Source organism: Carex rostrata, chromosome 11 (assembly GCF_964058835.1).
Source record: "Carex rostrata chromosome 11, lpCarRost1.2, whole genome shotgun sequence".
Taxonomy (NCBI): domain Eukaryota; kingdom Viridiplantae; phylum Streptophyta; class Magnoliopsida; order Poales; family Cyperaceae; genus Carex; species Carex rostrata.
In genome coordinates this window covers 2,828,710-2,855,848 of record NC_135928.1, presented here as the reverse complement: position 1 = coordinate 2,855,848, position 27,139 = coordinate 2,828,710, and the positions used below count along the sequence as shown (strand labels likewise).

Here is a 27,139-nt window from a genome sequence, read left to right as displayed (position 1 = left end):
TTCAAAATAAAAAAAATACTTCTAGATATGGTATTCTTTATGCTATATAATAAAACAAATAAATGGAAGGAAAATATGGAAATTGAAAAGTATTGATATATTACCTAAATCTGATTTTGCTATCTTGATATATAGATCTTGTGCACCCTTAATGTACCTTATGTCTAGCAAATCATTGCACCATGTGATGCATCCGCTACCACCCCTTCTAATATCTAATACCGAATATGCCAAGCAAGAGTAATTCGACAAACACCTGCTCCTGCACTCCTCGATGCTGATACCAGCATCAACTGTAGCACTATGCGTGTCTGGTACCTTCACCCCTTTTATTAAATAAAACCCATGATCATTATCATGACGACTCAGTTGTGTTTTCCTCTCACATCCTCCTGAAAAATTTCGCATAGACCACTCCTTGTATGATTCAGGATAAAACCCTTGAAGGCAACTGCATACTGTAACCTCATTGATGTTGCATATACCAAAGGGGCCACATTTCCCGTAAAAGTCGCATGGATCTTTGGGTCCGTACCAGAACTCATTCCAGGTGCAACTGGTTTGGTCCCATACCATGCGCTGAACCACGCCAGTTTCATTCAATACTAGCCGGGACAAAGGTGTGCCTTGCTTAGCCTCAAATGAGTAGTAGATCTAATTAACCTCAGAAACGAATTTGAAGATGAACATGTTTTCATAAGCTCCCATTTCAGGTACACCACTGAACCTCAACCCATCCCATGGACCTGTTCTGAATTTGATATGTGCATGATCCCATAAGATAATTTGTGGTGCACCCAGCGTATCCATTTTGTACTGGTAAGCACCTTTGGATGGATCCATTTCACTCCTCCATGAAGACAGAAGCCATTCAAATCCTGTTACCAAATTCTTACCGATCTTCATGCTAGGAAGTAAGGTATTTGATGGATAATTAAAGCTTTTCCATAAAATATCCCCTTTATTTTGGTCTTTGAGTACAAGGTTGCCTGAATCAAGTAGTTGCATAATTACAGGATTAGACATGTTGTAAGCAATGGATGAATTAACACCAGATGTCCATAAGATGTGTTGTGATGGATCAACCAAAAGTATTGCACCTTTGGAAATGGCAAGTGTACTTGAGCTGTGGTTTAAGGGATGGTCAGGGTTAGCAATCCACACAACAATTTCTGGTGAGACAACGAACCATACACCGATGAACCAGTTAGTTGACCTCCCAGGGTTAAAGAAACCAAGTTCGAATAGGCCACCAGATGAGACTAGGGTTTGGCCATGTGTTATGTTCTTTGTTTCATCTAGGGTGTCAAGTGAATAGGATATCCAGAACAGAAAAAAGAGAACTACAGTAGTATATAATTTTGGAGGGATTTTACTCAACATTTTCCACAGGGCTTAAAGATGGATTAATTTTCACTTTTAAGGGATGATCACTGGGTAATTGATTGATAAGGAGGAGTGATAAAGAGTTTTGTACTGTTAGGTGTGTGTGAAGCATTGAGTGTGCTACAGTTGAAAAGCTCTAGGCTGTTGACAATATATACTTTTTTTAAAGACTGAGATTCTATATATATATATATTCCATGAGAAATGTGACTTCCGCAGTCAGCATTCAACCTTTTTCGGAGTACACATCCCCTTAAGGTGCCTCAACTTTCTCCCTAATAAATTTACTTGCATATCACGTGTAATTAGAATATATATTAACCCTCTTCAGTGAACATAGACCAATCAATTCTATTTTCACAAGAACTGTCTCACTTACTGCAGTCTGAAGTTTGAACACCACCTCTTCCTTTTTTTTTTTTATGTCAGTCCGAAATTTGTAAACTGATAAACAAAATACCAACTTTTCTCCTAAACAATAAGAATAATAGTAATGCTATTCATTCATACCTTATTATTAGCATCTCTAAAGTAGGAGCCTTCTCCTATAAGTCTGAATGTTAGACTGTACCCCAAATCAAAGAAAAAACCAGTGTGGAACACGAAAGTATCTACTTTTATCATCTTTCGGCCAAGCTGCAGTTGTGGAGATACTTAATTTGGTTGTCACTTTTGTAAATTTTTTAATAAAAAATAAACGGTGAGTCCATATGAAAGTGGAACGAACTAGATATTCATATAAATTATTATATCATATGCATATTGAGTAAGATTTCAAACATGATACAATTCTAAATTCGTAACTTATCGACCGATTTCAAACAATTTTTTCAAATACCTATACATCAGAAACATAATTACTATTGCCTCAAAGACTCATAATTACGATTAATCACCAAGGTTGGTGAGGTTAAGTTTTAAGCCAAGAAACTTAAATTTAGCAAATTTAAAGCAAGTATATATCCCAAGTGAAACCTTTTTAAAGCAAACCGTTAATTTTAGCAAAAGGTTTTCATTAAAATAAGATAATTTCTAATTTAATTATTTAAATTAATTATTTTATGACGTGGTAATTTTTAAATTAATTATTTAAATATAAGATAATTTCTAATTTAAAAGGTTTTCATTAAAATAAAGCATTTTTTAATTGCCACAGTGGCAAAAAGATACAAATCTATTCGCTCAAATTTCTCTTGCATACCTACTATTTGTTAATTTCTTAAATTTAATGGATGCGGATGCGGATGCTCGAAGACTTGAAAAAACCAAAAACCATGACAAATTTAATCAAGACAACACTGAATTGAGTAAGATTCTCATCAAACGAGCAAGGTGCCTTTAATGATAACACAGCTTCAGATCGAACAACATCAACAAGAAAAAGAACCGATTTTTTTCTTAATAGAAAAAAGAAAAAAAAAAGATTTCGTGAAATCTCAGAATATAAAAAAAATCGCTATGATTTATAATATTCAAATAATCTACAGCCTCCCCGATTAAAAAAAAAATGAACTTTTTGATCCATAACGCCTATACTGTAGCAATTTTTTTGTTTTTGGTTTCAAATCGATCTGGCTCTTGGTGTGCAAACAGTAGATATCAAGCTTCAAGTAGAAATTCCTGTTTTTCCGAAGCAGTTTTTTATTTTTTATTTTTAATTCCTTGAAAAGGCAAAGAAAATATTTAACATACTGTTTATTCGAATAAAAATATATTTGGACAAAAAATAATAATGAAGAAAATTTGAACCGAATAATTATCATGCAACAAAGACATTATATCATTTACTATAGCAAGATACTTTGGTTAGTGTGAACTATTTAGATCGAAGTTTGAAGTTTATACGATAAGTTTTTGACTCACTGTTATTTTTTCGAAACTTCAATTGTAGTTTTGAGATCCGAAATGATATTTTTCTTTTTTACAATTCTGAGTGCACGGGACATTTTGTAAGGTAAACTCTAGTTTATCTTCAAAATTCATATCTCCTTCTTCAAAGCTTTCCAAAAAGTTGTCGAACGCTTAAAACAGAGTTTCTTACATAAAGTTATGGTCGGTTAAAGTTAGTACCCTCTCAATTTAAGCTATTTTAGATAGATACATTCGGATTTTAAATTGAATGTCAGAGATATATTTAGCTTTGAAATAACTCAAATATATTATTTATTTACTTATTTTTACTGTGAGACCAATATAAACCAAAATCGATCAATAAGAGTATTCAAAAAGAGAAAAAGAATTGAAATTATAAAAGAAGTGAGACCAAAATCTTTCTATACATTACTAAACAATTTCTACAAAAAAAATCATAGCCGACCACCCCATAATGGAGCGATCGGATAAAAAATTAGAAAAAAAAATCATAGTCAACTGCCCAGCTGTAGGGCGGTTAGAGCATTTTTTGAAAAATTTTAAAATCAGAATGCATTTTTGTTATTTTTAAAATCATAGCCATCCGTCCCACTATGAAGCGGTCAGATCAGTTTTTGAAAATTTTAAAATAAGAAGGCATTTTTGTTATTTTTTCTAGGGCACTAATAAAAAAATCGGGCGTTTTCCCATTTCTTAATCAATCTCTTGTAAATTCAATTATGTTATAGCTTTTAATGGGCACCTCCAGTTTTAAATTCAAGGACATTATCAGTTCAGTTTTTAAAATAATTAAATAAAAGATTAAACGAATAAAAGTGATAGAAGAAATAAAGTTAAAAATGTTAAATGTTAAATTTTTTCCACTAATATACCTGAAAAATGTTGATCCGGATTATTTGTCACAGTTCTAATAAATTCAATTATATAGTATTCCATCTATTAAAAAAAATTAAAAATTTATAATATTTGAATACAACAAATAAATAAATTATTATATTTTCTATTTAATTAAAAAAAGGAAAAGAAAAACCAAAACTGGACAATTATTTTCTGAAAATAGACCCTTTGAATTCGAAGAATTATTTTTTGAAGAGATGCTGGATTCGGAAAATAATTCTCTGGTTTAGACATATCTGAAAATAAGTTAAAAATGAATGTAATTTTGAAATTTTGAGTTTTTCTGGGATATTAACAAAAATTTCGGGTGTAGGGAGTAGGGACAGACTACCCGTCTTTTACTTAAAATTTGGCTTCGAAATTTTAGGTAATTATAACTAAAGCTTAATCTTATCTTAAAGGTGCCGATTTAGCTAATTAGTAAATTTTGAGTTAGCAAATTCGAGGCTAATTTTAAAAATTAGCAAAATTTGAAGGATTTTAGAGTATCGATATGTGTTGTGGAATGTTTTTTTTTTTTTTTTTTTAATGAAAACCAATTTTGGTATTAGGAAAAAAATAGCCTCTGAATATTGTATAATTGTAAAACTGTGAGAATAAAGTTGACAAGCACTATGACTTGATCTTCAATCTTTATTTAAATTTTTTTTGACAATTCAGTTAGATATCAGGTTATAGCTCGTTCAATTTAGATGGAAATTCACATTGACAACTTTAAGATCTATTCGCATCAAGTGTATACGCATTTTGATGCAGATCGGATGGTTCTGATTGAATATCTGATCAAATTTGGTCCGGTACCATTGGACCACCTTCACCTCTAGTTTGCGTTGCTGGCCATGAAAGCGCTTTTGAACGGTTGAAATTTTTTGATGGGTTGACACAAAGATACGCCGAAGCATTTAAAAAAAAAAGCACCTTAAAGAACATCGATTGTGTTTTCTAAATAAAAATTGTAATTTTATATGCAGCGTTCGAGCCACATGATTTCACAAATTAAGACACTTCTCTATTGGTCTAAATTTGTTTTTTTTTTTCAAAATATACTTCTTTTGTTATATTTTTTTCGGAAAAAAATTACAGAAATATACTTAGTGTTCAAAATAATTATACAATTATATCATACCAGGAAAATTTTGTTCCACCGTATCTATTTTTTTGGTTCCATCTTATTTTCATATAAATGCTTATGTCAGGCATTCAAAACATAAGAGAGCATCTGTAAATCACTTTATGCTTTTTTTTTTGGTTTTGTTTTGTCTTCTAATTAATTTTTCGGCTGCAATTGTTACCATTGAGATATAATTCTTTAGGTAGTTCAATTTTGGAGCTTTATAAACCATAAAGATATTAAACATCAAATTAAAAAAAAAAAAAAATTAACCTGGAGCTACACATGGAACTAGCTAGAAATAGCTTGAGCCAAACAAAACAAAAAACCTAGTGCTAACAGCTAAACCTACATAAACATAACTAAGTTGCAAAGTGTACATGATCCTGGGATTTAAATGATAGCTTAATGTTTAGAAAAAATAAAGAATAATTCCGGCACTCAGGCGCAGAATCGAGCGAGCACCTCATCAATTGCGGCTTGGGGCCCACTTATCAGTTCAGGACTTAGCCTAACCATGAGCACACAAAACTCGTTCCGGTCAAGTGTGCCGTCTCCATCCAAATCCCCCTCTTTTACCATGCCCGCTAACTCGTCGTCGCTCAGTCCGTCGAGCCCAAATGCTCCGGCATTTCTCTTCAGACTATGAAATGTGATCACGCCTTTTCGTGGATCCATCAATAAATTGAATCCTTTGCAAAGCTCCTCCATTAGACCCTCTGACCCCAGTCGCTCGGCCATGGAAGGGAGAAAATCTTGAAATGAAATTGAGCTGTTTGCCATGTCTATTTGCTTCTGTTTCATTATTTCTCTGTGGCTTATAATACATATATATAAGCAGGGAAGAAGGAAATTGCAACTAAGAAATGCACTCTTTTAAAAAGCCTTTTCCTCTCGTGATGAACTCTTTTAAAAGTTGCTCGCATTAATTAACGTTCATGAAAAGGGTTAAAATTCAGAAGTTTCTTGCAATTATGGTACTGCCGGTGTGGATCAGGTTTAAACATGTGATAGTTCCTCTAGAATTTTTACATTATACAATTACTAATTTGGTAGGATAACACTGGTCACATGGAGAATTGTAGAGTACATTTCATGAATAATTCTTGAGGTGTTGGGCGTAGTTTAAGTTTCCTGCAAATTGCGCAGCTACTGTAACAATTGGATTCTGAAATGGACACATCTCTTTATCGGAAACCACAGTGGGCTTTATGTGATTCCTAAATGGACTATGTAAATTCAATAAAAGCCCATTGTTCAGTTAACGGAAATAGACATCTCACAGTAGTAGTAGTATCTCTGGTCTCAGTTCCATTCTTTTGCAAGGAATGAAGGCTTATCTTATGGTGGTATCTCAAAAAGGTCGTCTTTAAGCGTGGTTTTTGGGGCTAGCAAATGTTAGTTGACCTATTAAAAGGCAAAGGAAGCTACATCTGAAATGCGCATATTCTTATTTTATTATAAACTAAAAAACCATCTGCAACTTCCTAAGATACAATTGCTCTTACATTATGTAACTTCCAGTTAGGTAGGTTTAGCTTACTTCAGTTTTGTATTATAATTAACCCAGTAACCACAAGTCAACTTCAAAATGATCAAGCAACACTTAAATTATGATATATTTTTTTTTGCTGACATCCAATTATGAATTATTTTTGAAAACAAAAAATGGAGGTGACGCCTCCAATTTCGATTAATACAGATACTAGAGGTGTCAAGTTACAAAGGATAGTAGAAAAGAAATGTTGAAAGAAAGAAAAACAAAGAAAAAATTGTTATCCTATACCTGCTCTTGTTCATACATGAACCCTTTATTGGTGTCTTTTTTGTATGAAACGTGTCAAATTGGAGGAGATGAGGTGGTCCATTGCTGGTTTGAGCCTATTTTGCCAATATGTAATGTAAGAGTGGGGACCGTTTCTTATAGGAGAATATATAGGTATGAATATAGGATTAGCTATTTAGCTAGCTAGAAAGAAATTGCATACATGTTTTGTTTTATCAATTTAACTTATAGAATTAGTTTCAATATTAGCCTAACTTAATACCAAAAATGCCATACAGGCCATACCAGCAGGATAATCAGTTAATTACCTTCATTAGTCATTATGAGCTTCATAAAATTATATACCTAATTACTGTATACAGAATAGAACTGTACTCATCATTATAATTCTTATGCATTACATATATGTATATATAGAGCAGAGCTAGACTTTCAAGTTATGAAGGTAAAACGTAAATGAAGATCAATCTTATAAAAGTTTAATGCATGTTGAGGATGGGAATCAATTTCACATTATCCATAGTATTGTACTTTAAATTATATTGAAAATCATGTATAGTTACAAAAAAAAAATATAAAAATGAATGGGGTCAGTTGATGATTGGTACAGAAAACCAAAATAAGGGTCATACCTGCCTTGACTTTCAACAATCAACACTACACAAAATAAATTCAATCCTCCTCATCATTGTACCAATAAGAGAAAACAAATCAAACCATTGTCAAGCCCTCATGAAGATGTTGAGTACAATGACTTGCAAACAATTTACTACTGTGATTCTCTTTGCTCTGTTTCAAATCTGCTTTCCACTTGACACCCTAGATGAAACAAAAAACTTAACCAGTGGCCAAACCCTCGTCTCGTCTGGCGGCATATTCGAGCTTGGTTTCTTTAAACCTGGCATGTCAACAAATTGGTTTGTCGGTATATGGTTTGTGGTCTCGCCTGATGCTATCGTGTGGGTTGCTAACCCTGACCATCCCTTGAACCACAGTTCAAGTACACTCGGCATTTCAAAAGGAGTCATAATTCTGGTTGATCATTCACAAAAGACTGTATGGTCATCTAGTGTTAATTCATCTATTGCTAACAACATGAATAATCCTATAATGCAGCTACTTGATTCAGGCAACCTTGTAATCAAAGATTCAAATAGAGGGGACATTATATGGCAAAGCTTTGACTACCCATCAAATACCTTGCTTCCCGGCATGAAGATCGGTAAGAATTTGGCCAAAGGATTTGAATGGTTTCTTTCTTCTTGGAAAAGCGGAATGGATCCATCCAAAGGTAATTACTACTACAAAATGGATACGATGGGTGTACCACAAAATGTGTTATGGAATGGTGCACAAATTAGATTCAGAACCGGTCCATGGGATGGGCTGAGGTTCAGTGGAATTCCAGAAATGAAAACTTATGAAAACATGTTTAGCTTCATATTAGTTTCCGAGGTGAATGAAGTCTACTACTCATTTGAGGCTAAGCAAGGCACACCTTTGTCCCGACTAGTATTGAATGAAACTGGCGTGGTTCAACGCATGGTATGGGACCAAACCAGTCGCACCTGGAATGAGTTCTGGTATGGACCCAAAGATCCATGTGACTATTATGGAAAATGTGGTCCCTTTGGTATTTGCAACATCAATGAGGTTACACTATGCAGTAGCCTTCAAGGGTTTTATCCTAAATCATACGAGGAGTGGTCTATGCGAAACTTTTCAGGGGGATGTAAACGGAAAACACCACTGAGTTGTCATGATAATGATAATGGGTTTTATTTAATTAAAGGGGTGAAGGTACCAGACCCCCATCCTGCAACAGTTGATGCTGGTATCAGCATCGAGGACTGCAGGAATAGGTGTTTGATGAATTGCTCTTGCTTGGCATATTCGGTATTAGATATTAGAGGGGGTGGTAGCGGATGCATCACTTGGAGTAATGATTTGCTTGACATAAGGTACATTTCTGGCGCACAAGATCTATATATCAAGGCTGCAAACATAGATATAGGTAAACACCAATCAATTTCCATCCTAACCTTTTCTTTCATCTTATTTATTGCTTTTTTGTTCTTGGCATAAACGATATCATATCTTGAAATGTTTTTTAAATATGGAATTCTTTCTTCACAATATACTTAGGTCTTGAATTGTGCAAGGGAATTATTTAGTACGTGTAATGTGCAGATATATGGAGATGTTTTGTGTGGATATTTTTTACATTAAGATTGCATAAGGAAATCAACCTTCAATACAAGATGTCGGTCGATCAATTTAAAAACTTGAGGAATAAATTAACTGTCCTAGTAGAAAACCTATTATACTCTTTGCAACCCTATATTTCCCTTGGAATTTCATGATCCTATAATTATGATTGGTTAAAGAGATTGTTCTGGCACATCTCTCAACCCTATTATTTTTTTCCCTATTTGTCTATCCTAGTCTTATCAAAGGCCATTGAAAAATAGGTCTCAGCACGCACAATCCCGCTTGATTGACGGCACACTCAACAATTCACTTCCACCCATGCCATTTTTTTTTTTTGAAGGTCAATGGGCAAGCCCACCCATTCCATTGCTGGTACAGGGAGCAAAGACTTAAATGCCCAGTCTCAGCTACACATTAATTGGCTTCCTTGACAATAGCTTGATGTGATGTTATACCAAAACAAGCTAACAAATGATGACTTAATATTTCACTCCTTGGAATTGTCAGCTTAGTTGAGTTATAATTGATAATTTTAGTGCGCAAAAATGTCAAAGGATATGGAATTGACCAAGTCAAACATGGCAGCTTGACATCTCACAAGTCTGAAGTCAGACCTCAGTCTTTTCATTCTAATTTCTGTTACAAACTCTTTTATCAAAGCTAGACTGAAAAATAATAAATCCATTTTTTGAAAATAAGGTTAGCTAATGCATCACATTACATAAATACAGATTATATGTTGTAACTTTTTAAATTTTTTATTTTGAAGCACAACTACTAGAAAAACTTGTGGTTACTCAAATTAGTGATCAATAGAATTATTCTACGGTGCATTTGTAATACTTGTTTATTACAAATTTTTTTTCTGGTCGTGCAGCTGGAGCAGGCAACAATAGGAGGCGAATTGTGCTTATAGGCACCATAGCATCAGCAACTATTGCATTGTTACTTATAATCTTGCTAGCAGGCATCATGTACTGGAGAAAGGTTTTGAAAGAGGGCAATTTAGGTACGCTGGTAAATGTGCTATGTAGTTTCTAAAATTTAATAGCAAAATTCCCAATTGAAAGCTATGCACTTTATAAAACAATATAACAAAATCAGAATGTAACTATATATAACGTTTGCCAATGAACTAGCTAGTAAAATTTATAAAATTTGAATTTTTGATTAAAAATAATGCAATTGTATTCTAATGCCTAATAAACGATAACTGTAATATTGATTTTTCTTTGTGGCCATAGACCAGAGTTGCTCACTGAAGAACACAGAGATCCCACTATTTGACCTGGTAACAGTTGCAGCATCCACTGGAAACTTCTCTCCAGCAAATGAATTAGGCCAAGGAGCTTTTGGTATTGTTTACAAGGTATATATAATTATTCGAAATCGATCATTTTTATATTTTTAAGGTGAACATAATTACGTTATTTTTATCTATCAACTTATAAACTTCTACTGGTACATCAAGGCCCAATCTTGATGTTTCACCAATTTGCTTGAAAGTGAAATTGAGAGTTAATCAATGGTCACAGAGATCGGTTGTTGTTAATAAAACCTTCTTCCAAATGCGTGGTATGTTCCCATCAAAGAATCATTTTTTTGGTTCTTTTGTTCTTACTTAATTTTTGTCCTTACTGGTACCATTATCTAAGTATAGGGTCAGCTACCAAATGGCGAAGAGATTGCAGTGAAGAGGCTCTCAAAAAATGTATCACAAGGTCAAAATGAATTTATGAATGAGGTCATGCTCATTGCAAAGCTACAACACCGTAACCTTGTCAGACTGCTGGGTTGTTGCATCCATGCCTCTGAGAGAATGCTGATTTATGAGTACATGAGCAACAAGAGCTTAGATTTCTTCATATTCCGTACGTTTTGTCAATATCATAATTTTCACTTCTTATATATTTCTTAACAATGTGCTTTTAGATGAAGTGCGTAGAATTCCCGACATATTAAAATCAATTTACATCACACAAAGGGATCATAGTTTCATAACTGTGTTTTATGAGATGTCATCTGTATACTGTCAAATCAATTTATTTTCATATCAAATTTAAACAAGCATACCACCAAAATTACCTTTGATTGCAAAACAATTTCCTTAAAAATTTCCAATCAGAAATTAAGGTTCTTCTTTTCCATGCATGATTTGAATGTTTAATTTGAAGAACCTCTATGAACATAGATGAAGAGAGATGCAAATTGTTAAATTGGCGATCAAGGTCGGAGATAATTATCGGAATTGCAAGAGGGCTTCTCTACCTTCACCAGGATTCCAGATTTAATATAATTCATAGAGATCTCAAAGCAGCAAATATTCTTTTAGATGGAGAAATGACACCTAAAATATCAGACTTTGGCACTGCACGGTTGTTCAGACGAGAGGAGAATGAAATGGCTACTGAAATTGTTGTAGGCACACGGTACATAATTTTTACTTGTAAAGTGTTCTTCCTCGACTACAAGCTATTTCTCTTGATTTTTATTTTTGGTTGGGTGAGATTACTATTAACTATAGCTTCTTTTGGTAACTTTGTTTACCTAATAATGACTTAATTTGGCTTTCTTGCTTTGATGTAGTGGATACATGTCTCCTGAGTATGCAATGGAAGGCATAATGTCAGTGAAATCAGACGTTTACAGTTTTGGAGTTCTACTACTTGAGATAATATCTGGAAAAAGGAATTACGGAAATCAAAACCTTCTAGCATATGTAAGTGGTTTCTATTAAAATCTTTTTTGCTAAATAAAATTAATTACCACTGATCATATATATATGGCTAGCTAAGGCATTATCTTTTGATGTAGTGATAAAAATAAAGTCCTAATTATAAGAGGCCGTCTGTCTGAAACTAAATTAAACTTTTCTTATTATTATTTAAATTTAGAAAACTTAATTTCATTTTTATCTCAAAAAATAAATTTCCTGATACGACTCTTTCTACCATAGATATATCGTTGTTCTTGAATACTATATATATCTTTATTTTAGTGCCGCGTAATTAACATTGTAACAAGTACAACATTATGTATTTGATCAAGTTTTCCCAATGGTTTTAGTAGTTTTACTCTTTATCCAATTGAACCCCTTAAATTGAAAATTTCCCATTTTGGTCTCCAAATTATCTTACGAAATATAAAATTGTAGTCTCTTGCTCGTTATCTTTCTCTGCATGACACACATGTACTGTCATATGTTAGGCAAACTATCTATCAAGCTCCAATTTTAACAGAAAAAATATGGAGGCCATCAAGTACAAATTTAATCATGGAAATTTATAAGCATGTATTTAATTGATTCAATTCATATATTTTCATAGGCATGGAAGTTTTGGGAAGAAGGTAAGGCAGAAGATCTAGCTGATGAAGCAATAATAGATTGCTCAAGTGTTCAATCGGAGCTAGCGAGGTGTGTTCATGTTGGTCTTTTGTGTGTACAAGAGTGTGCAGACGATAGACCAACCACGTCGACCGTGCTTCTAATGTTGTCAAGTGGAAGTGCAACATTACCTGAGCCCAAAAAACCAGTTTTATGCACAAGAATTACATCTCAATTGACATTGTGCGAGCATCTGTTCCACAGTACAAGTTGACATTTATTGTCATTGAAGGTCAATAATTGTTATTGTAAAACTATTCGAAACAATAGTGTATTATGTTGTTTGTCAAAGTGAACAAAATATCTGTTTACTACTGTACTGCATTTGTTTTATTTTGATATAATTTCTCAAAAGAATAATTTGTTCCAACTCAAATATCATTTGTTATGTGCCCATCAGTTTGTTACGTGACGTAGCCAAATTTAAAATATTTATTGGTCTAGTCTTCAATCTTTGGCGACTGTTTTATGGACCACACAAATTTAAATTAATTAAACTAAAATTTGTATGCACTATATCAATAATCATGGAAAATTTGTATACACTACACCTAACCAATTTTCATTAAGTGTCAAAGTTAATAGCTTAAGTGTAGTATTTTCACAAGTACCATATAAAGTTATGCTCAGTATGAAAGAAATTGAAATTTGTACACAACTTGCACAACGGTTTATACTGCTTATGTAACACTAAAGAAAAAGATTGCCGACATTATATTTGATTGAATTAAATATGAAAAGGGATAGTTTCTAAAAAAAAATAAAAAAATGAAAAGGGATAACTAGAAATAAAAAAAATTGGAGGGTCCTTTAGTAAATATTTCACTAAAATGGGCTCCGCCTATTTCTTCGAATGATCGTATCTGATCTGAACTGAGGTGTGGGATCTCTTAATTTGAGTTAGAGCATCTTATTTCTGTAATTATAAAAAATAAAATTATTTATTATATCATCAATTTAATAATTTTCTTACACCAATTTTAAATTGTTTTTATCTCCGTAATTTTAATTTAGCTGACCTCACAAATTTTTTTTTTTTTTTTTAATTTAGGAGCGTTTCGGTGGAGAGGCCCTGATTGAGAGGGTAAAGATTTTAACAGAGCAATTAGACTGCTCTGGTCTCATGGTATTAATCTGAGGTGATCGAGTAGGTTAAAATTCAATGTCTTCACTATAAGCGTCTTGGTTTCAGCAGCTATGCCAGTATCCTAACGGTGAAGGAATACACCGACAACCATGGCCCATGGCCCTGTAAAAGTACATCCTAGCAAAGATGTATGCCTTTGTATTTTAGAAATCAAAATAAAATGTAGAGCTTAGAAAAAATACATGACGCACTGCCTTCCATGATTCCATCCCTCGATCAAAGTGCCTTCCATCCCGCCACACTGGACCGCAGCTATAGCCGCACGAACTCCCTGGAAAGGCATTTTTTCTGAATTGCAAATCTCATAATAAATTTATCAATAATTTGATCTTTGTCTGAATTATTCTATAGATTTATGGACCACACTATATTAAATACATAAATTATCTAATATCTTATTTCTATATTAAATCACTTAATTGTGACAATCATATATAACAGCATACAATTCATAATTATATTACATATATGCTCAACGTTGGATTAAGATCCAATAGTGAATCGAAGGAGCGTAAAAAGCAGGAATGGCATGATCTTATTTTAGACGCAGGCTATTATGGTTACACAATTCATCCTGATCGGTTAGGTGTTGGTTGTGTTCTGGAGCTCTATCCATGAATGTTATTCTAGGGGTACGTTTGGATGAGAGCTAGAATAGCTAGAATAGCAAAATTTGAGAATAGTATATAAGAATAGAGAAAAAATAGTGATTTTTAGATTAGTGTGAAAATTGTGCTATTTAGATTAGTAAAAATGTTGTTTGGATTATACATTTGGAACAGTGAATAGTTGTAACCGATAAATAATAATATTAACAATGTGATAATTAAGATGAAATATAGGCAAGTGAGGTCTTAAACGAATTGTCACAATGTAGAGATAACATAAAGTAGTGTCAATTTTGTCATTTCAGAAGTATGTTGACGAAAATCCGAGAAATAATTATTTTTCTCATTCTCTATACATTTTCAAACAGTAGCAAAAATGAAGCCTATGACTTTTTTGCTATTGAGATCTTATGTTTCTGTACAGATTTCTTCTCTTCTCCATTTTAATATTCTTTGAACCTTCATTTACTCTCTTTTTTTCCGGTTTATTTTTCTTTTCTTTTCTTTTTATGGATCAACATAACAACATTATTGACTATAATTTTTTGTCTTAGCATAATTTTTGACAAATTATTTTTTTTACTAACTTTTTAATATTTTTTAGTATAAAACAAATTTCTGCCAAAAATAAAAAAAATCAGAGTTTTCAATCCAATTTGACTAATTCTGACTAATTCACTCGATTCTTATTCTAAGTTCAAGTGACTGATTCCGATTCTAATTATGTGAACCATGGTTTTATTCATGATCCAAGTGTATATGATATAACTCTAAATTTAATTATTTTCAATTCATTTTAAATTTATTTTGTCTTTCATTTTTTTTGTTTAGAAAATTTTTTTTTTGGAAGCACAATAGTAGTGTCAATGCCACCGCTTATTCATTTACCAGATCCGTATCGTGTGGGTATCCATAATTTTTTTTTAGTTAGCTTATCAGATATGGGGATGGGGTAAAGATTTTTTCCAATTGGTCAAAGTGTCATTCTCTTGGGTCTTAGCCAAGGGAATTGCAATCACTCGAAGCACAAGCCACAAAGTATTACTATCAGGCGTTTTTTCTTTCTTGCTAGACTGAACAGATGCCCTAGTCTCTCTGCATCATAGTTGTTCCCTTATGAGAAAGTGCCTATCAGAATCAGAAATAAATGCCAGAAGGTTAATTTCCCTCTGGTAACTGTCTAACGTGTAGGATGGGGAACCTGTAAAGAAAATAATTAAAATAATTTAGCAACCAACCAAACGGCAAGATAAGAAAAAATCATAATTCAATTTCCCTTCCATTACTTTTCTTTATTGATGGTCACTTTACATTTACCTCCAAGTCAAACATGGTGTAGATTATCCCGGAACCTCTTGAAGGATTGTATTAATTTTCCTATTCCAAGGCTTGTACTTTTTTCCCTACATTATATATCCAGATCGACAGCATAAGCATTGCCTTAAAACTCCATTTAATTATCCTTGATTTTGGTACTAGAAGAGATGAACAAAGAGATGATTTTTAAAATATCCACAATTACTCTCTTTCTTCTTTCTTTCTCACCTTTTGCCATCCCAATCGATTTCTTACTGAGTGCTCAAAACCTTACAGATGGAGAGACTCTTGTCTCATCAAAATCTGTATTTGGGCTTGGGTTCTTCAGCCCTGGTACATCCAGCAAGAGATTTGTGGGTGTATGGTTCACAGTTTCACCAGATACTGTTGTATGGGTCGCAAACAGAGATTGTCCCTTGAACAACACCTCTGGCACACTTACCTTAAATAAGAGAGGGTCAATAATGCTATATGATTCAACAGGAAGGATCGTATGGTCATCTAGCCCTAACTCATCAAGTGATGCCAATGATTTCAGTCCACCATTGCAGCTGAATGATTATGGAAATCTTATACTAAAATATCAAATGAGCAATAGTATCATATGGCAAAGTTTTGATCATCCAACGAATACATTGCTTTCCGGCATGAAAGTTGGCAAATACTTGAGAACTGGCTTTGAGAAATATCTCACTTCCTGGAAAAGTAGCGATGACCCATCAGAAGGTAACTACAGGTATGAGATGGACACTGAAGGTGCTCCTGAGATTATTACATGGGACCGTTCGCAGATATTTACCCGTTCCGGTCTTTGGAATGGAAAATATTTTAGCGCGGCACCCAATATGTTATCTTATGAAGATAGGTTTAATTTCTTATTTGTGTGGAATTAAGATGAGGTATCATATGGATTTGAAGCCAAGTCAACCTCGACCTTGTCCCGATTAGCTAGTGCTGAATGAAACCGGTATAATTCAAAGTTTTGTCTGGGATCAACCTCATCAGACTTGGAACGAGTTCTATTTGGGAACAAAAGATGAGTGCAGCCAATACGCAAGGTGCGGGCCTTTCAGTATTTGCCAGCGTGACGATATGCAAGCCTGTAGTTGTCTGAAAGGATTTGAGCCACTGACACCAATGGAGTGGGACATGAGAAACACTTCAGGTGGGTGCACTAGTGGAGAACATACAATTAGTGTCGCCTTAAAAAACCGACACTAATACTTTAGTATCGGCTGTTTACAAAAAACCGACACTAATAATATTAGTGTCGGCTATTTAGATGTAGGCGACACTAATAACTGAGAATTAGTGTCGGCTATTTATAAACAGCCGACACTAATGTATTAGTGTCGCCTTTTTATAAACAGCCGACACTAATTCTCAGTTATTAGTGTCGCCTATTTATAAACAGCCGACACTAAAGCTAAAAAAATTTCATTTTAAGTCCCGCGCACCTCTTTCAAACGCACGCCTAGGGTTTAAACATTCACTTCACTTCACGCTTCTCTCCGATCTGATCTTCTCAGTCGCTTCTTCTGCGCATGCTTCATGAAAAGGGGCGTAACTTTTGATCCGTCCGTTGGATCGGGCTGAAATTTTGACAGGAACTCCATAGCCCAAAACCGGATTAAAAACAAATCTATGATTTGTTTTGCCATTCTACGGGCTCAGATTCGCGATCCGAGTCTTCCTTCATGGACTTTTGGTATAATCTTTATAATTTTAGAGTTTTTAGGGTTTTTTATGTATCTTTTATGTATGTATTTTCTGTTTTAGGGTTTGTATGATAACAATAAAGGGTCTTTTATGTATCTTTTATGTATTTTCTGTTTTAGGGTTTGTATGATAATAATAAATGAGCAATTTGGATGATATTTTATTTAGTGAGTGTTATTTGTAAATTATGATGAATTATTTGATATCTTTGTTTTATATATAGTTCAGCAAAAATATATGAGCATTCCAGAACAAAAATTTTCATTTTTAGAATTTTTTATGATTTATAGTGAATTTTTGAAATTTATTTAAAAAAAAAAAAAAAAAAACATTAGTGTCGACTATTTATTAAATGGCCGACACTAATAAGTATTAGTGTCGGCTATTTATTAAATGGCCGACACTAATAAGTATTAGTGTCGGCTTTTTAATAAATAGCCGACACTAAAAGTTAGTATTAGTGTTGGCCATTTAATAAATAGCCGACACTAATGCTTTACTTTTAGTGTCGGCTATTTACAAAGTATTAGTATCAGCCCGATTAGTGTCGCCTAATGTCCAACACTAATATCCATAAACAGCCGACACTAATTCCAAGTTCTCCACTAGTGGTGTAAACGCATGGTACCGTTAGGTTGTAGTGATAGTAGTGATGGGTTTTATGAAATTGAAGAAGTAGAGGTACCATATTCGCATAATGCAACTGTTGATGCGAGCATCAGTGTTAAGGAGTGCAGGAACAGATGCTTGATGAATTGCTCATGTATGGCATATGCCCCCTTGGATATCAAGGGACAAGGGAGAGGATGTGTTATGTGGCAAACTGTACTTACTGATACGAAGTACACTGGTGGCGGACAAGTTCTTTATGTGAAGGTTTCAAAGTCTGAGCTTAGTGAGTTTTACCTCAATTTTCATCTTGCCTATGTGTATTCATAATTTGTAGTGATTCTTTTAAACATTTTTTTTTATGTAATCAGAGTAGTATTCTCAATTAATAAAGGGCAGTAGATGAGAACAATTAATACTAAGAAAAATTTGAGCACCTGAATTAGCACCTGAAGCGAAAAAAAAATGAGCTAAGTGTGCAAAGTGTACAACGGGTGGAATGACAATTGCTTCTTGGTCTTTTCCAATTTATAAAGAGTAATCTTTAACTTTAGTCTAATCAATTTCGCAGTAGAGTCACAGGAAAATTGTAGAATGACAATTGCTTCGGGTGGAATGACAATTTTTAATCTTTAACTTTAGTCTAATCAATTTCGCTGTAGAGTCACAAGAAAACCAATCAACAGAATCAATTCATCTTTAATTTGGGGTAAAGCAAAAAAAGAGTAAAAATGTAAAATGTAGAGGGGCCATCTGTAAATTTTCATTTCTCTTCCCTTCCGACATTTCATCTCTCCCAGCGTCTCTCCCATTCTCTTCTCTTCTCCTCAGCATGGAGCACAGAGCCCTGCGCATATCAGCTCCCCCATCGCAACTATCTCTTCTCTTCTCCTCAGCAGTCAACACTGAGCCTGCGCGTCACAGCCGGCCGATCTCTTCTCTTCTCTTCTCCTCAGCACAACTCAGCCTACGATAATTGGACAAAACTCGCACAGGTTAGTGAGAATCGGGCAAAATCGGGTAAAACTCGGCTGACTCGGCACTGTCCATCCGAGTTTTGCCGAAAAACTCTCACGGGCGCGAGAATCGGGTAAAACTCGGCCCGGACACCGCCGATTCCGAGTCAACTCGGAATCGGCCGATTTTCGGAACCATGGAACTATTCTGTTTTAGCAATAACAACTATGGCAATAGTAAGTTACAGTAAATAAGGGTTTTAGGAGATATGTTTTGATGTATTTTTCGTGAATATCAGAAAAAGAAAAAGAAAAAGAAAAAAAAACTTTCCATATTGTTTAGCAAGTTTAGATCAAAATCAATTTAAATTTTAAGAAATTGTCTTTCAATATAGGTACAAATCAGAGAAAACGGAGGGCAGCAATTATTGGAATAATATCAAGTAGCATAATATTAGTGCTCCTGATATCATTAATTGTATGTCTACTATGGAGGAAAAAGATGAGATATTCAAAACAAGGTAACAGCAAGGTCGCAAGTAAAATTTGATTAATCTGACAATTCTGACTGACCCAACCAATCCGACCCGAAATGTTGCAGATTTAAAATTTGATTTGTTGGATATGGATTGTATTTTGATAAATCCTGCAAATAATTTTTGGATCCGTACTTTGTAAAATGTTTGAGTATGCCCCACCTGACCACAGTACATTATTTTTCTTAAGAAATTAAAGTTATTTATACATAACATAACTGTAATATTAGCCGTACTTATCTTAAAAAAAATCTATAACAGTAATATTATTATAGGATATGCGAATATTGTTAATTTTATATTTAAATAAAACTTTCTCTACTATATTGTTAGTTAGAGTATATTGAGCAAAACTAGGGTGTGATGTGCTCACCAAGAGAGGTTGGTGAGCACACCTCCAAAACGCTATCGGATTGACTTCGAACTATGAATCCAAGCCGTTGAAATTCAAGTACTTCGTTAGTGATGCATGTACATGTAAAATTTATAAAGTTTCAAATTCATAAAATATATGGTCAAGCGGTCAAAAAATGATAAAAAATTAATACATAAAACAATTTAAAAAATAACTTATAAAATATTCATTGTTTTGACCGCTTGACCATGTGCTAAATAAATTCAAAACTTCTAAAATTTTACATGTACATGCATCACTCACGAAGGTTTGGATTTATAATTCGAAGTCAATGTAATAACGTTTTGGATGTATGCTCACCAACCCCTCTTGATGAACACATCACACCCTAGTTTTGCTCGAGTATATTACATTATTATTTGTACCTTCTCCAATTATAACTAATTGTTTCTTATGTTTTTTAGAAATAGTTCTTTTTAATGAAACCTACTGTCTAACATGAAGTCCTGATTAAATGATTTATATCTCAATTGGTTAGCTACAGATAAAAAAAATTGTAACCCGACTACAGAAAATTGGATTGACAATCTCAATGAAATCCAACCAATCCGACCCGTTTATAACAAAGATTGCAGATCAAAATAAAATTTCTGCTTTTAGATGTCTTTGTAACTATGCAGCCATATATTCTACCGCAGGTAAAAACCTGAAGTATTTGGTGCAAAATGAGTCATTCAAAGGAACAGATCTCCCTGTCTTTGACATGGACATGATTTTACAAGCGACAGATAACTTTTCGAGTACAAATAAATTAGGAGAAGGTGGATTTGGCATTGTCTACAAGGTACTCCTTGCTATATATTCATTTTTGTTCAGAAGAAATACTCATGATTATCCTTTATGTAATTGCTTATTAATATTAAAAAGAGATAATGTGAAAAACAGTAAGGAAAAAAATAATACAGCAAAAACAAACTCTGTTATTTTCCCTTTTTAAAAGAATCTTCCAGTCCTTGCTCTAATAAAATCAAAAGGCACTCACACTCACAAAACATCTTAGGGTCAATTGCCTTGTGGCCAAGAAATCGCAGTGAAAAGGCTATCAAGAGAATCCCTGCAAGGATTAAACGAGTTCATGAATGAAGTCTTGCTGGTCGCAAAGCTACAGCATAGGAACCTTGTTAGACTCCTTGGATGCGGCATTGAGGACAATGAGAGAGTGTTGATTTAGGAGTTCATGGCCAACAAAAGTTTAGATTTTTATATCTTTGGTATGCATCCCAACTTTGAAACACTATTAATTATCATTTTAAAGTTCTTCCTCATCACCCATCAATTCAACAATTACAGTTAAATTTCTCTTACAATTGTTGCATGCAACTTTTGAACTACCAAGGGGTATTTCATATTTTGTTACCACATGTAACAGATGCTACAAAGCGTTCCTCCTTAAATTGGACAATGAGATTAGAAATTGTAATTGGTGTTGCTAGAGGGCTTCTTTATCTTCATCAAGACTCAAGATTCAATGTAATCCACAGGGATCTGAAAGCAGCAAATGTTTTATTAGATGAACAAATGAATCCTAAAATTGCTGATTTCGGCACAGCAATTGAATAAAATTGCTAGCATCATACAATATGCTCTCTCTTGGTCGAGTATTCTGATTCGACTACTCCTCCTAAGCAAATAGTTGCCAATTGTGAATATCTGTTGTGACTTCATCGATTATAATGCTCTGCGGTTTCGTCTTTCCCAAAAAGATTCTCCTATCTAACGTAGGGATCCCTGCCGGCCCAACTACCAAACTTTCACAATTGTAGCACCGTTCCGTGGTGCTATGTTCAACTGTGCGAATAGGCCCCTCTAGAAGCTTGTCGCATGTGTATACTCCGACATGATATGATCCCTTGTTTCGATGACCCCATTGTTACAAAAGATGCAACCATGTGTTACCACATATGCCCTAGCTATAAGTACCTTCTGTGTCAGTACATTGTTTTCTTGTAGGAGCCAAATGAAAATATTTATCTTCATTGGTGCTTTAATTTCAAAATTAATTATCTAATTTAAAAAGATATTGGGACATAATGCATGAAGTGTAATTATCGGAGGAATACGGATTCATTCATCAAAGTTGTCATTACTACTGAGAGGTATGTTATTTCAATATATAATATGCCGTGTTTTATTCTCTCACTTGTGGAATTTTATAAAATACTGCCTTTAATATGGTGGCATTGTCATTTTTCTTGATTAAAAATATTGGCCAGTGTTGGAGATACCTAACAATACCTACACAATGCGGGATGCAAGTATTGGAGATCTCAAGCATAGCTACGTAGGAATTTGCAAATTAATCCCTCTCCACTTTTCTTCCCCAGTTCCCCATCTTCCTATACTAACCAAATAAGCAGCTTTGATTGCCATTTTTAGCTTTCTTGCCAAGTCCCAATGGCTCTAAAAGCTTGACAAGATATTGTATGCTATAAACACAACAATTAATCAATAAATGCTGTAAATGAATATCATATCTAGCTTAATTAGGTTATATTTGCTCAATCCTTGGTACTCGCTGACCCATTCAAAAAACAACAATTCAAAGAGAGTTCAGATCAGGCCATACAATTTCTGAATAAAATGTCAACCCCAAAACCATTCTGTTTATGTTAACAATAGTGTACAAAGTACCTAAATGCAATTTGAAAATAATAACATATATTCTACAGTCTCTTGATTCTCTACCGGCCTTCAATTCCAGTTATGGTCAGTTGATCCACAGAGACCACAGTTGATGAATCATCTTGGTAGAAAGACCACTCTGAGGGAAAACCTCTAATTCTTGTACCAAACAACGGTTTCTTAGGGTCCTGTAGCAATGTGTCACTTGATAGCATTGTGAAAACAGAGCTCATCGATGGCCTATCATCAGGACACTCTTGCACACACAAAAGACCCACATGAACATATCTCATTAATTCTGTTGCGAAGGCTGAGCTTTCTACCGTGTCGTCAAGCAACTTTATAATGTTTCCTTCTTCCCATAATTTCCATGCCTACATGATGAATTACACAGTTCAAATTGACTTGTTTTATATGAGTATTGATAATTTTTTTTTGGAATTATGACAGGTCACTCACATAAGCAAGAAGGTTTTGATTGCCTTGATTTTTTTTGCCACTTATTATCTCAAGAAGTAGAACTCCAAAGCTATAAACATCAGTTTTAACCGAAATTGCACCCTCCAACATATACTCAGGAGGCATGTATCCGCTTCAAATATGTGAAATGAAAGAAGAAAATTAATCAACAGGAGTTTAGTCGAGTGGAATTGATTTATGAGGTATAAAAACTGAATTGACACATACCGAGTTCCTATTAGAGTTTCCGTGTTTATCAGTCCCTGCTCTCTTTTAAACAATCTTGCTGTGCCGAAATCAGCAATTTTAGGATTCATTTGTTCATCTAATAAAACATTTGCTGCTTTCAGATCCCTGTGGATTACATTGAATCTTGAGTCTTGATGAAGATAAAGAAGCCCTCTAGCAACACCAATTACAATTTCTAATCTCATTGTCCAACTTAAGGAGGAACGCTTTGTAGCATCTGTTACATGAGGTAACAAAATATGAAATACCCCTTGGTAGTTCAAAAGTTGCATGCAACAATTGTTAGAGAAATTTAACTGTAATTGTTGAATTGATGGGTGATGAGGAAGAACTTTAAAATGATAATTAATAGTGTTTCAAAGTTGGGATGCATACCAAAGATATAAAAATCTAAACTTCTGTTGGCCATGAACTCGTAAATCAACACTCTCTCATTGTCCTCAATGCCGCATCCAAGGAGTCTAACAAGGTTCCTATGCTGTAGCTTTGCGACTAGCAAGACTTCATTCATGAACTCGTTTAATCCTTGCAGGGATTCTCTTGATAGCCTTTTCACTGCGATTTCTTGGCCACAAGGCAATTGACCCTAAGATGTTTTGTGAGTGTGAGTGCCTTTTGATTTTATTAGAGCAAGGACTGGAAGATTCTTTTAAAAAGGGAAAATAACAGAGTTTGTTTTTGCTGTATTATTTTTTTCCTTACTGTTTTTCACATTATCTCTTTTTAATATTAATTAGCAATTACATAAAGGATAATCATGAGTATTTCTTCTGAACAAAAATGTGAGCCTATTGCAAATATATAGCAAGGAGTACCTTGTAGACAATGCCAAATCCACCTTCTCCTAATTTATTTGTACTCGAAAAGTTATCTGTCGCTTGTAAAATCATGTCCATGTCAAAGACAGGGAGATCTGTTCCTTTGAATGACTCATTTTGCACCAAATACTTCAGGTTTTTACCTGCGGTAGAATATATGGCTGCATAGTTACAAAGACGTCTAAAAGCAGAAAATTTTATTTTGATCTGCATTCTTTGTTATAAACGGGTCGGATTGGTTGGATTTCATTGAGATTGTCAATCCAATTTTCTGTAGTCGGGTTACAATTTTTTTTTATCTGTAACTAACCAATTAAGATATAAATCATTTAATCAGGGCTTCATGTTAGATAGTAGGTTTCATTAAAAAGAACTATTTCTAAAAAAACATAAGAAACAATTAGTTATAATTGGAGAAGGTACAAATAATAATGTAATATACTCGAAAAACTAGATTGTGATGTTTTTATCAAGAGGGGTTGGTGAGCATACCTTCAAAACACTATCAGATTGATTTCGAATTATAAATCCAAACTGTTGAAATTCAAGTCCTTCGCGAGTGATGCATGTACATGTAAAATTTTAAAAGTTTTGAATTTATTTAACACATGGTCAAGCGGTCAAAACAATGAACATTTTATAAGCTATTTTTTAAATTGCTTTATGTATTAATTTTTCATTATTTTTTGACCGCTTGACCATATATTTTATGAATTTGAAACTTTATAAATTTTACATGTACATGCATCACTAACGAAGTACTTGGATTTCAACGGCTTGGATTCATAGTTCGAAGTCAATCCGATAGCGTTTTGGAGGTGTGCTCACCAACCTCTCTTGGTGAGCACATCACACCCTAGTTTTGCTCAATATACTCTAACTAACAATATAGTAGAGAAAGTTTTATTTAAATATAAAATTAACAATATTCGCATATCCTATAATAATATTACTGTTATAGATTTTTTTTAAGATAAGTACGGCTAATATTACAGTTATGTTATGTATAAATAACTTTAATTTCTTAAGAAAAATAATGTACTGTGGTCAGGTGGGGCATACTCAAACATTTTACAAAGTACGGATCCAAAAATTATTTGCAGGATTTATCAAAATACAATCCATATCCAACAAATCAAATTTTAAATCTGCAACATTTCGGGTCGGATTGGTTGGGTCAGTCAGAATTGTCAGATTAATCAAATTTTACTTGCGACATTGCTGTTACCTTGTTTTGAATATCTCATCTTTTTCCTCCATAGAAGACATACAATTAATGATATCAGGAGCACTAATATTATGCTACTTGATATTATTCCAATAATTGCTGCCCTCCGTTTTCTCTGATTTGTACCTATATTGAAAGACAATTTCTTAAAATTTAAATTGATTTTGATCTAAACTTGCTAAACAATATGGAAAGTTATTTTTTTTATTTTTATGATATTCACGAAAAATGCATCAAAACATATCTCCTAAAACCCTTATTTACTGTAACTTACTATTGCCATAGTCGTTATTGCTAAAACAGAATACTACTGTGATTACTTAAAAAAAAAATGTTTAAAAGAATCACTACAAATTATGAATACACATAGGCAAGATGAAAATTGAGGTAAAACTCACTAAGCTCAGACTTTGAAACCTTCACATAAAGAACTTGTCCGCCACCAGTGTACTTCGTATCAGTAAGTACAGTTTGCCACATAACACACCCGCTCCCTTGTCCCTTGATATCCAAGGGGGCATATGCCATACATGAGCAATTCATCAAGCATCTGCTCCTGCACTCCTTAACACTGATGCTCGCATCCACAGTTGCATTATGCGAATATGGTACCTCTACTTCTTCAATTTCATAAAACCCATCACTACTAGCACTACAACCTAACGGTACCAAGCGTTTACACCCACCTAAAGTGTTTCTCATGTCCCACTCCATTGGTGTCAGTGGCTCAAATCCTCTCAGACAACTACAGGCTTGTATACCGTCACGCTGGCAAATACTGAAAGGCCCACACCTTGCGTATTGGCTGCACTCATCTTTTGTTCCCAAATAGAACTCGTTCCAAGTCTGATGAGGTTGATCCCAGATAAAACGTTGAATTATACCAGTTTCATTCAACACTAATCGGGACAAGGTCGAGGTTGACTTGGCTTCAAATCCATATGATACCTCATCTTGATTCCACACAAATAAGAAATTAATTCTATCTTCATAAGATAACATATTGGGTGCCGTGCTAAAATATTTTCCATTCCAAAGACCGGAACGGGTAAATATCTGCGAACGGTCCCATGTAATAATCTCAGGAGCACCTTCAGTGTCCATCTCATACCTGTAGTTACCTTCTGATGGGTCATCGCTACTTTTCCAGGAAGTGAGATATTTCTCAAAGCCAGTTCTCAAGTTTTTGCCAACTTTCATGCCGGAAAGCAATGTATTCGTTGGATGATCAAAACTTTGCCATATGATATTATTGCTCGTTTGATCTTTTAGTATAAGATTTCCATAATCATTCAGCTGCAATAGTGGATTGAAATCATTGGCATCACTTGATGAGTTAGGGCTAGATGACCATACGATCTTTCCTGTTGAATCATATAGCATTATTGACCCTCTCTTATTTAAGGTAAGTGTGCCAGAGGTGTTGTTCAAGGGACAATCTCTGTTTGCGACCCATACAACAGTATCTGGTGAAACTGTGAACCATACACCCACAAATCTCTTGCTGGATGTACCAGCTGGGCTGAAGAACCCAAGCCCAAATACAGATTTTGATGAGACAAGAGTCTCTCCATCTGTAAGGTTTTGAGCACTCAGTAAGAAATCGATTGGGATGGCAAAAGGTGAGAAAGAAAGGAGAAAGAGAGTAACTGTGGATATTTTAGAAATCATATCTTTGTTCATCTCTTCTAGTACCAAAATCAAGGATAATTAAATGGAGTTTTAAGGCAATGCGTATGCTGTCGATCTGGATATATAATGTAGGGAAAAAAATTACAAGCCTTGGAATAGGAAAAGTAATACAATCC

General features: G+C 34.1%; 3 protein-coding genes, 1 long non-coding RNA gene and 2 pseudogenes across 10 annotated transcripts in view; 3 read left to right on the top strand and 3 right to left on the bottom strand.

Annotated features, from left to right (window-relative positions):
* LOC144561518 (receptor-like serine/threonine-protein kinase SD1-8) overlaps nt 1-27,139 on the bottom strand; it is a 50,347-nt pseudogene that overhangs the window by 8,553 nt on the left and 14,655 nt on the right. The window lies entirely within an intron of this gene.
* LOC144561520 (receptor-like serine/threonine-protein kinase SD1-8 pseudogene) lies at nt 522-1,737 on the bottom strand (annotated as a pseudogene).
* Nucleotides 7,735-13,008, top strand: LOC144562480 (receptor-like serine/threonine-protein kinase SD1-8). 3 transcript variants are annotated; one of them, XM_078311714.1, is made up of 8 exons: nt 7,735-8,052; nt 8,169-9,066; nt 10,141-10,272; nt 10,508-10,632; nt 10,924-11,134; nt 11,455-11,692; nt 11,850-11,982; nt 12,590-13,008. In XM_078311714.1, the coding sequence occupies exons 2-8, from the start codon at nt 8,265-8,267 to the stop codon at nt 12,860-12,862; spliced, it is 1,914 nt and encodes a 637-aa protein (XP_078167840.1). In that variant the 5' UTR covers nt 7,735-8,052; nt 8,169-8,264; the 3' UTR covers nt 12,863-13,008. The 3 variants fall into 3 exon arrangements, with proteins under 3 accessions (XP_078167840.1, XP_078167839.1, XP_078167841.1); XM_078311713.1 differs by having other exon boundaries at nt 7,735-9,066; XM_078311715.1 differs by lacking the exon at nt 7,735-8,052 and having other exon boundaries at nt 8,947-9,013.
* On the top strand, nt 18,055-21,463 carry LOC144561521 (receptor-like serine/threonine-protein kinase SD1-8). Of its 3 annotated transcripts, XR_013513877.1 has the most exons (5): nt 19,023-19,043; nt 19,400-19,525; nt 20,594-20,739; nt 20,956-21,166; nt 21,325-21,463. XR_013513877.1 is itself a non-coding variant. In XM_078310488.1 (4 exons), exons 1-4 carry the CDS (start codon nt 18,061-18,063, stop codon nt 21,124-21,126), a joined length of 717 nt encoding a protein of 238 aa, XP_078166614.1. In that variant the 5' UTR covers nt 18,055-18,060; the 3' UTR covers nt 21,127-21,145. The 3 variants fall into 3 exon arrangements, 2 of the variants coding, with proteins under 2 accessions (XP_078166614.1, XP_078166615.1); XM_078310488.1 differs by lacking the exons at nt 19,023-19,043; nt 21,325-21,463 and adding an exon at nt 18,055-18,334 and having other exon boundaries at nt 20,956-21,145; XM_078310489.1 differs by lacking the exons at nt 19,023-19,043; nt 21,325-21,463 and adding an exon at nt 19,187-19,241 and having other exon boundaries at nt 20,956-21,145.
* On the bottom strand, nt 21,324-27,117 carry LOC144561515 (G-type lectin S-receptor-like serine/threonine-protein kinase At4g27290). Of its 2 annotated transcripts, XM_078310481.1 has the most exons (7): nt 25,730-27,116; nt 25,332-25,457; nt 24,101-24,246; nt 23,661-23,871; nt 23,265-23,502; nt 23,037-23,169; nt 21,324-22,951 (listed from the first exon to the last, which is right to left on the bottom strand). In XM_078310481.1, the coding sequence occupies exons 1-7, from the start codon at nt 27,012-27,014 to the stop codon at nt 22,637-22,639; spliced, it is 2,454 nt and encodes an 817-aa protein (XP_078166607.1). In that variant the 5' UTR covers nt 27,015-27,116; the 3' UTR covers nt 21,324-22,636. The 2 variants fall into 2 exon arrangements, with proteins under 2 accessions (XP_078166607.1, XP_078166608.1); XM_078310482.1 differs by lacking the exon at nt 25,332-25,457 and having other exon boundaries at nt 25,730-27,117.
* Nucleotides 23,099-23,944, top strand: LOC144561522 (uncharacterized). The gene is made up of 3 exons (XR_013513878.1): nt 23,099-23,239; nt 23,387-23,514; nt 23,818-23,944. It is a non-coding gene; the product is annotated as an uncharacterized LOC144561522 (long non-coding RNA).

Bases quoted from the DNA above. Each gene is read 5' to 3' on its own strand.
- LOC144562480 (XM_078311713.1), top strand. From the start codon at position 7,785: ATGAAGATGTTGAGTACAATGACTTGCAAACAATTTACTACTGTGATT. The intron at 9,067-10,140 runs GTAAACACCAAT...CTGGTCGTGCAG, and splicing joins GGCTGCAAACATAGATATAG to CTGGAGCAGGCAACAATAGG. The intron at 11,983-12,589 runs GTAAGTGGTTTC...ATATTTTCATAG, and splicing joins ATCAAAACCTTCTAGCATAT to GCATGGAAGTTTTGGGAAGA.
- LOC144561521 (XM_078310488.1), top strand. From the start codon at position 18,061: ATGGTACCGTTAGGTTGTAGTGATAGTAGTGATGGGTTTTATGAAATT. The intron at 18,335-19,399 runs GTGAGTTTTACC...CTTTCAATATAG, and splicing joins GGTTTCAAAGTCTGAGCTTA to GTACAAATCAGAGAAAACGG. The intron at 19,526-20,593 runs GTAACAGCAAGG...ATTCTACCGCAG, and splicing joins GATGAGATATTCAAAACAAG to GTAAAAACCTGAAGTATTTG.
- LOC144561515 (XM_078310481.1), bottom strand. From the start codon at position 27,014: ATGAACAAAGATATGATTTCTAAAATATCCACAGTTACTCTCTTTCTC. The intron at 25,458-25,729 runs GTGAGTTTTACC...CTTTCAATATAG, and splicing joins GGTTTCAAAGTCTGAGCTTA to GTACAAATCAGAGAAAACGG. The intron at 23,503-23,660 runs GTATGCATCCCA...CTCATGTAACAG, and splicing joins TTTAGATTTTTATATCTTTG to ATGCTACAAAGCGTTCCTCC.